General features: G+C 47.4%; 1 protein-coding gene across 1 annotated transcript; it reads right to left on the reverse strand.

Annotated features, from left to right (window-relative positions):
- Window positions 1–6,133: 6,133 nt before the first annotated feature.
- Window positions 6,134–7,397, reverse strand: LOC119340088 (xyloglucan endotransglucosylase/hydrolase protein 24-like). The gene is made up of 3 exons (XM_037611999.1): window positions 7,047–7,397; window positions 6,759–6,952; window positions 6,134–6,663 (listed from the first exon to the last, which is right to left on the reverse strand). The coding sequence occupies exons 1-3, from the start codon at window positions 7,326–7,328 to the stop codon at window positions 6,282–6,284; spliced, it is 858 nt and encodes a 285-aa protein (XP_037467896.1). The 5' UTR covers window positions 7,329–7,397; the 3' UTR covers window positions 6,134–6,281.
- Between the last annotated feature and the right edge of the window lie 2,350 nt (window positions 7,398–9,747).

Genomic DNA, 9,747 nt, shown 5'->3' on the forward strand with positions numbered 1-9,747 from the left:
TCGGACACACCATAACGTTGTGGTGTTCCAGGTGGTGTGAACTGTGAAACTATTTCACATTGTTTTATATGAAGGCCAAACTCGTAACTCAAATATTCTCCTCCACGATCAGATCGTAGAAACTTTATTTTCTTGTTACGATGATTCTCCACTTCACTCTGAAACTCTTTGAACTTTTCAAATGTTTCAGACTTGTGTTTCATTAAGTAGATATACTCATATCTGCTCAAATCATCTTGTGAAGGTCAGAAAATAACAATACCTGCCACGAGCATCAATACTCATTGGACCGCATACATCAGTATGTATTATTTCCAATAAGTCACTAGCTCGTTCCATTGTTCCGGAGAACGGAGTTTTAGTCATCTTGCCCATAAGGCATGGTTCGCAAGCATCAAATGATTCATAATCAAATGATTCAAAAAATCCATCTTTATGGAGTTTCTTGATGTGCTTTACACCGATATGACCCAAACGGCAGTGCCACAAATATGTTGCACTATCATTATCAACTTTGCATCTTTTGGCATCAATATTATGAATATGTGTATCACCATGATCAAGATTCAATAAACCATCAACATTGGGTGTATGACCATAGATGGTTTTATTCATGTAAACAGAATAACAATTTATTCTCTGTCTTTGATGAATAATCCTTTCGCAATAAACATGATCTAATCATATTTATGCTCAACGCAAACACCAAATAACATTTATTTAGGTTTAACACTAATCTCGAAAATATAGGGAGTGTATGATGATGATCATATCAATCTTGGAACCACTTCCAACACACATCGTTACTTCACCCTCAACTAGTCTCTGTTTATTCTGTAACTCCTATTTCGAGTTACTAATCTTAGCAACCGAACAAGTATCAAATACTCAGGGGCTACTATAAACACTAGTAAGGTACACATCAATAACCTGTATATCAAATATACCCTTGTTCACTTTGCCATCCTTCTTATCCAACAAATATTCAGGGCATTTCCGCTTCCAGTGACCATTTCCTTTGCAGTAGAAGCACTTAGTTTCAGGCTTTGGTCTATCTTTGGGCTTCTTCACAGGAGTGACAACTTGCTTGCCATTCTACTTGAAGTTTCCTTTCTTTTCCTTTGCCCTTTTCTTAAAACAAGTGGTCTTTATCAATCATCAATACTTGATGCTCTTTTCTTGATTTCTACCTTCGTCGATTTCAGCATCATGAAGAGCTCAGGAATCATTTTCGTCATCCCTTGCATTATAGTTCATCACGAAGTTTCAGTAACTTGTTGATGGTGACTAGAGAACTCTGCCAATCACTATCTTATCTGGAAGATTAACTCCCACTTGATTCAAGAGATTGCAGCATTTAGACAATCTAAGCACTTGCTCACTAGTTGAGAAATTCTCCTCCATCTTTTAGCTATAGAACTTGTTGGAGACTTCATATCTCTCAACTCGGGTATTTGCTTGAAATATTAACTTCAACTCATGGAACATATCATATGGTCCATGATGTTCAAAACATCTTTGAAGTACCGATTCTAAGCCGTTAAGCATGGTGCACTAAACTATCAAGTAGTCATCATATTGAGCTAGCCAAATGTTCATAACGTTTGTATCTGCTCCTGCAATAGGTCTATCACCTAGCAGTGCATCAAGGACATAATTCTTTTGTGCAGCAATGAGGATACACCTCACATCATGGACCTAGTCTGTATCATTGCTACTATCATCTTTCAACTTAGTTTTCTCTAGGAACACATATAAAAACATAGGGAAGCAACAACACAAGCTATTGATCTACAACAACATAGACATGCAAAATACTATCAGGACTAAGTTCATGATAAATTAAAGTTCAATTAATCATATTACTTTAAGAACTCCCACTTAGATAGACATCCCTCTAATCATCTAAGTGAACACGTGATCCAAATCAACTAAACCATAACCGATCATTACGTGAAATGGAGTAGTTTTCAATGGTGAACATCACTATGTTGATCATATCTACTATATGATTCACACTCGACCTTTCGGTCTCAGTGTTTCGAGGTCATATCTGCATATGCTAGGCTCGTCAAGTTTAAACTGAGTATTCTTCGTGTGCAAAACTGGCTTGCACCCGTTGTAGATGGATGTAGAGCTTATCACACTCGATCATCACGTGGTGTCTAGGCACGACAAACTTTGGCAACGGTGCATACTCAGGGAGAACACTTTTATCTTGAAATTTAATAAGAGATCATCATATAATGCTACCGTCAATCAAAGCAAAATAAGATGCATAAAGAATAAACATCACATGCAATCAATATAAGTGATATGATATGGTCATCATCATCTTTGTGCTTGTGATCACCATCTCTGAAGCACCGTTATGATCACCATCATCACCGGCGCGACACCTTGATCTCCATCGTAGCATTGTTGTCGTTTCGCCAACTATTGCTTCTACGACTATCGCTACCGCTTAGTGATAAAGTAAAGCAATTACATGACGGTTGCATTGCATACAATAAAGCGACAACCATATGGCTCCTGCCAGTTGTCGATAACTTCAAACATGATCATCTCATACAACAACTTATATCTCATCACGTCTTGACCATATCACATCACAACATGCCCTGCAAAAACAAGTTAGACGTCCTCTACTTTGTTGTTGCAAATTTTAGGTGGCTACTACGGGCTGAGCAAGAACCGTTCTTACCTACGCATCAAAACCACAACGATAGTTCGTCAAATTAGTGTTGTTTTAACCTTCTCAAGGACCGGGCGTAGCCACACTCGGTTCAACTAAAGTTGGAGAAACTAACACCTACCAGCCACCTATGTGCAAAGCACGTCGGTAGAACCAGTCTCGCGTAAGCGTACGCGTAATGTCCGTCCGGGCCACTTCATCCAACAATACCGCTGAACCAAAGTATGACATGCTGGTAAGCAGTATGACTTGTATCGCCCACAACTCACTTGTGTTCTACTCGTGCATATAACATCTACGCATAAAACCAGGCTTGGATGCCACTGTTGGGAAACGCAGTAATTTCAAAAAAATTCCTACGCACACGCAAGATCATGGTGATGCATAGCAACAAGAGGGGAGAGTGTTGTCCATGTACCCTCGTAGACCGAAAGCGGAAGCGTTAGCACAACGCGGTTGATGTAGTCGTACGTCTTCACGGCCCGACCGATCAAGCACCGAAAGCACGACACCTCCGAGTTCTTGCACACGTTCAGCTCGATGACGACCCTCAAACTCCAATCCAGCCGAATGTCGAGGAAGAGTTCCGCCAGCACGACGGCGTGGTGACGATGATGATGCTCTACCGACGCAGGGCTTCGCCTAATCACCGCTACGATATTATCAAGGTGGACTATGGTGGAGGGGGGCACCGCACACGGCTAAGAGATCCAAGGGATCAATTGTTGTGTCTATGGGGTGCCCCCCTCCTCCGTATATAAAGGGGGGAAGGAGGAGAGGGCCGACCAACGGGAGAGGCGCGCCCAAGGGGGGGCAATCCTACTCCAAGTAGGTTTGCCCCCCCCCCCCTTTCCTATTCCAAGTAGGAGAAGGGAAAGGAGGGGGTGGAGAGAAGGAAGGAGAAGGGGGGCCGCCGCCCCCTTCCCTTTCTCAATTCGGATTGGGGCAAGGGGGGGCGCGCACCACCTCCTGGCCTCCCTCTCTCCTTTCCACTAAGGCCCATAAGGCCCAATAGCTTCTGGGGGGGTCCGGTAAACCCCGGTACTCCGGTATAGGCCTGAAACCTCCCGGAACCATTCCGGTGTCCGAACATAGTCGTCCAATATATCAATCTTCATGTCTCGACCATTTCGAGACTCCTCGTCATGTTCTCACATCCGGGACTACGAACAACCTTCGGTACATCAAAACACATAAACTCATAATATAACTGTCATCTAACTTTAAGCGTGCGGACCTTACGAGTTCGAGAACTATGTAGACATGACCGAGACACATCTCCGGTCAATAACCAATAGTGGAACCTGGATGCTCATATTGCCTCCTACATATTCTACGAAGATCTTTATCGGTCAAACTGCATAACAACATACGTTGTTCCTTTTGTCATCGGTATGTTACTTGCCCGAGATTCGACCGTCGGTATCTCAATACCTAGTTCAATCTCGTTACCGGCAAGTCTCTTTACTCGTTATGTAATGCATCATCCTGTAACTAACTCATTAGCTACATTGCTTGCAAGGCTTATAGTGATGTGCATTACCGAAAGTGCCGAGAGATACCTCTCCGACAATCGGAGTGACAAATCCTAATCTCGAAATACGTCAACTCAACAAGTACCTTTGGAGACACCTGTAGAGCACCTTTATAATCACCCAGTTACGTTGTGATGTTTGGTAGCACACAAAGTGTTCCTCCGGTAAGCGGGAGTTACATAATCTCATAGTCATAGGAACATGTATAAGTCATGAAGAAAGCAATAGCAACATACTAAACGATCAAGTGCTAAGCTAACGGAATGGATCAAGTCAATCACATCATTCTCCTAGTGATGTGATCCCATTAATCAAATGACAACTCTTTGTCCATGGCTAGGAAACATAACCATCTTTGATTAATGAGCTAGTCAAGTAGAGGCATACTAGTGACACTCAGTTTGTCTACGTATTCACACATGTATCATGTTTCCGGTTAATACAATTCTAGCATGAATAATAAACATTTATCATGAAATAAGGAAATAAATAATAACTTTATTATTGCCTCTATGGCATATTTCCTTCACCACGAGAGTTGGGGCGGGGGTGGGGGTGGGGGGGGGGGCTCGACTCAGGGCCGATCACCTTGCGCCTAGCGTTGACCTTGTGTTATTTGTCAGTTTGAGTCAATCAAGTTGTATAGAGAAATTTATTGCTCAAGATTGTACCTATTATCCTAATTAGTCATAAAGTTTTTTCTTGCAAAAAGATGGTTTATGTGTTATTATTTAAATCAAAATTACCTCGCAAAAATGATTTATATCAAAATTACATGCAGCCGATAATTAGCTTAAGCTAAGAGCATCTACAGCCGCACGCCCCAAACCGGCCTCAAACGCCCAGGCGGCCCACCCAGTCACTCACCGATCACGAAAATCTGACCAAGACGGGCGCCACAAACGGGCCTCAAACGTCCGGGTTGACCGGCACCCCTCATATCCAGCCCAAATATGAGGCGCCCGGGTGCGCCTGCCACGTAGGGCTGACGATGGGCTCCCACGCGGAATCGCCCGGAAACACGGCGGTCCTACGGACGCCACCTCATCGTGGTGTGAACGCCGCGTGGCGCCGCTCTGGCTCGCCGCTCGAGACTAAATCCAGCTATTTAAGTCGGCCGGCGTTCCCCAACCTTAGCCCATCCACCTCTTCCCTCTCTGCACCGCCACCCGAGCCCGTCCGCCTCGTTTCTTCCGCTCTCCCACGCTCTCCGGCATCGCCATGGCTCGACGCAAGATCCCGACGTACGCTATGCTGACGCCGGAGCGCCGAAGGCAGATCACGAAGGAGATCCAGGCGAGGCGCGTCGGCCGCATTGCTGCTGGGCTGCCTCCGGACTAACCGGAGTCGGAGGAGGAGGAAGAGCAGCAGCTTGAGGAGGAGAAGGGAGAGCACCTACCGGAGCTGATGGAGGTGGCGGATTCGGAGGAGGAGGAGGCGGAGCAGCCTGCTCTGGGGTTCACCATGACAGAGGAGGAGGTGGAGTTCGCCGTTGCCCAAGCCGCGGAGATGGCTGAGTAGCAGGCCATTCTGGAGTTCATCCTGGATGAGGCATATGTGGAAGCCAACCGGCAGTTCCTTCGACGGGAGCAGGCAGCGTCCAACACGCTCTTCGCCGAACTCGACGCGGAGATAGAGGAGGAGGAGGCCGAAGTGGAGCAGCCGGAGCTGCAGTTGCCGCCTATGCTGCCGGAGTCAGGCTCGGAGATTGTCGACATCTCCGACGAGGAGTAGATAGATCATCTACGTAGTACATAGGTTTTTAGTTTGCATGCTTTTATATGGATTTAAAAATCTAGTATGAGATGTCCGGATGCAGTTGTATTTATTTGATGAGTGCCCGGTCAGGCGTGTCCGCGGACGTTTGAGGGGTTATATTTGTCATATGCGGTTGTACATGCTCTAATTAAGTAGTGTACGCTGAATTTATTGTATCATTTACATAGTTGCACAGTTACATTTACATCCATACGTAGGTGTGACAGATTCTATACCCAATCCATAAAAATACTCCGACCCCGGCAACGTCGCCACCAGACAGAACACTCGATCTACTTGGTGGCGCACTCGGGCGGGGCGCCGTCCTTGAACCTCCAGGTGTCCGCGCAGTAGTTGTAGATCATGTAGTTCTTCTGCACCCACTGGAGGCGGTCCAGCGCCGTGGCGTCCAGCTCCTGGTACATCCACGCGCCGTTGGACCTGGCGCACGCCGCCGCGTCCTGCGACGCGCACCCGCTCGCGGCGAAGCCCTTGTACGACGCCACGAACGGCGCCCGCGACCAGTCCGTCCTCACCCGCCCGCCCTGCGTCGCCCACTCCTCCGCGTCCCACACGCTGGCGTACACCCGCATCGCCTGGCTCCGCGGGTACGCCACCCCCGTCGCCGCCTCCCGGTTCCGGTGCTCCCGGATCGGCGTCCCGTCCACGTAGAACCTGCATGGGGAGGAACGGTGCATGCATGAGATCTTGCTCTACGTCGAGGAGAAGAGGTAGAAGAGAGAGACTGGTGCTGTGTGCATGCTACGTACAGGATGTGCGTGGGGTTCCAGACGACGGAGTAGGTGTGGAAGTCGGCGGTGGGGTCGAACCACATGCGGAACTGCTGCTCCCGGCCGCCCTTGCCCTGGCTGTACACGTTGGTGTGCACCGTGTAGGGCTGCCCGCTCGCGTTCCCCAGGAACTCGAAGTCGATCTCGTCGTGCGCCGACCCCTGCGACGACAGCTGCAACACCCACACGCACGCACGGATCAGTACAGTGCTCCCCATGGTGTCAGTCAACGCGTACGTCCACGTGTGGTCGTGCAAGGAAACGTACGTAGAAAGTGGCGACGGTGCCGGCGGAGTCGCCGGGGACGAGCTTGATCTGCATGTCGAAGCGGCCGTACAGGTACTGGTTCTTGGACTGGAACCCGGAGCCGGAGGCCCGGTCCAGGGACAGCGTCAGGAGGTCGCCGCCGCCGAGGATCTTGCCGCGCCCGTCGCCCCACGTGATGTCCACGTCCTGGTAGAAGTTGCCCGCCGCGCGGGCCACGCCGGCAAGCAGCAGTAGCAGTGGCAGCACAGAGCACACGACTGTTCTCCTGGGACTCGACGCCATCGTTGGGATTGAATTCTTCTGCACCCGGTATTATATTCCGGTGTGTTTGTGTGAGGCGAGCCGGGTGCAAGTTGTGGTTTTTATAGGCCACCGGGACTGGGAGGAGGATGACATCCTCTCATTCCATTCCTTCGATTCCATTCGATGGGTAGGAGGAGGATGGTTGGACCGGAGAAAGAGAGGAAGGTTGTAGGTGAGCTGGATCGATCAATAGCCCGGCGATGCTGACCCGATCGACTCCATCACAAACCACACGGTTTTGTTTGCCAGTTATTTTGCTTCTGGCCCTTGGAATTCTTCGTCTCCAGCAGGAAATCCTTGGATGGCGTGGAAACATTGGCGCCCGCGTGATCGGGCTGCACTCATTTGTTCGGCAGGTCCGGTGACTCACGTATTTTGGTCCCAGTTCAACAGCCGTGCGTAGATGACTCACTGGCTCACTGCATGTACATGCATCAATGTATCATTGATCAGTGTTCGATACCGGCACGTTATCAGTTTGGAGCAAGATTCTGCATTGTTGTTAGATATGACGAGCAAAGTTATGATTAGGCCAGGAACACGTATATGATCTCTCCATCCAGTACGCCAAGTTGTTTGCGAGTCATGTCCTGTATCAAGTATCAACTAGCTTGAGCCAGCCTTGCATGCAGGCTCATCTGATAAGGGGAATTTATGAAGCACCTAATTGTGGGCTAATTAGGAATGACAATCATGTATCAACGCATATTTATGAAGAATCTAATTGCATGGTCTGCGGACGCCGTGACCTTCTTGAAGGCGTCGAAGGGCTGCTCAACTTCTCTTTGCTAGAGACAGCTCCGAGAAACCCCAGACCCGATGAGGTCGGGACGATGGTGGTGTTTCGATATAGTTCCCCTTTCGGGGGCATCATTTTTTTAGCTTCACCCAACTAGCAGGATGAGGTGGGCGGCAGGAGAATGGTGCGTTGTGGCGGCAGTGATGCCCGGTGGAAGTCGGCGGTGATGGCATGGGGGCTTCTGTAGCAACAAGCAGTGGGGGTGAGTGATGTCAGGGTCATGACATGGTTGCGGTAGTCGGCTCTTCTCCGATGTGTTTGTGGGTTCATATCAGGTGTGATGACGATGATGCCAATATGCTACCTGCCTCGACGAGACTTTCTTCGTAATGGTCTATGTAGGGTATCTTGTGTGCGCAGTTCAACAAGTTGTGACGATTTTTTTTCTTTTGGTTTTCTGTTAATTAATCGGGTAGCTTAATATTTTGGCTCCATTTAAAAAAAGCATGGTCTAACATTTGCACACACACACACACTAGTCATGGTTGCAAGATTTCGACTACACTTGATATTCTGTTGCGACTTTTCATGGTGTTTAATATTTGACTTTGATATGGGAAAGGTATCGTTGTATTAACCTTGCAAATACTTTTATTTTATTTCTGTCCCTTTACGTACTTGTAGACATATTATAAATGAAAATCATACTCAAAGTTGTATGTCGAAGACCATAAAAGCCAAGCTCACAATATATTTAGGGAAGGACGGGGTAGCGAACATTTTTTAGCACAATACAAACGCAAATGCCCATATAGACGTGCATACACTCACCATATAAACACACGCACACCTTACCTATGAGCGCCTCTGAGATATTGAGCTGGCACAACATTTTGAGATTGACAAAGTCACCTCGTCATCGAGTGGAACATCTCCACTCGCTGAATGACGCCGGGAAGCCGCCTGAAATAAATTCAGGAAAATGTGAGTACCGGTGCCAAGTCCAGGAATTGAACTCTGGTGGCTTCACCACAAGGAATCTAACCACTCAGATGAGCTGCTATACATAGAGGGAATTTGGTGTTCAAACTTTTTTTTGGAATAGGAATTTGGTGTTCTATTGGGTCAATCTAATTGTAATTTGGCTAATGCATAAAGAACTACACATCTGCATATAGTACTACATCTTTTGCGTTTTCTGTTTAGATAATTCATTTTCCAAATAAACAAATTTGCTGATTAAAGCAAAGCACATAGTCAAGCTTTTGCGTCGAAGTAGCATAAACACTTTCCCCTTACGCGTTCAAGAGAGAGTTGGGTGGGCATCATAATTGTGCTGCGTGGAGAGTCCAAGAGCAATCACCAATGGGAATGTGATTATGGGGTATGGTCATCGGGCCACTTAATTTGCACACCATGCACCACGCACACTACAAGAAAAAGCTGCTAGAACCCCTCCAAAAAAAAAAAAAAACTAGCTGCTAGAATACTGCATTTTATGCCGACCATGGCCAGGCCGGCGCCTCCACTTTGATTCCTTGAAGTTCCAACTAGAACACCACCGATCCACCGTAGACACGTACAGTAGTACGTACACCATGCAACCCAGTGCATGCGACACCGGCCAGTAACAATTCCCTGATGCTGATGACGATCATT

This window comes from Triticum dicoccoides, chromosome 7B (assembly GCF_002162155.2).
Source record: "Triticum dicoccoides isolate Atlit2015 ecotype Zavitan chromosome 7B, WEW_v2.0, whole genome shotgun sequence".
In the NCBI taxonomy this organism is placed as follows: Eukaryota; Viridiplantae; Streptophyta; class Magnoliopsida; order Poales; family Poaceae; genus Triticum; species Triticum dicoccoides.

What these genes read in the sequence shown, in the direction of transcription:
- LOC119340088 (XM_037611999.1), bottom strand. Translation starts at nt 7,328, where the DNA reads ATGGCGTCGAGTCCCAGGAGAACAGTCGTGTGCTCTGTGCTGCCACTG. An exon ending in GCACCGTCGCCACTTTCTAC is followed by an intron (nt 6,953 to 7,046) that starts GTACGTTTCCTT and finishes TGGGTGTTGCAG; the next exon opens with CTGTCGTCGCAGGGGTCGGC. An exon ending in TGGAACCCCACGCACATCCT is followed by an intron (nt 6,664 to 6,758) that starts GTACGTAGCATG and finishes CTCCCCATGCAG; the next exon opens with GTTCTACGTGGACGGGACGC.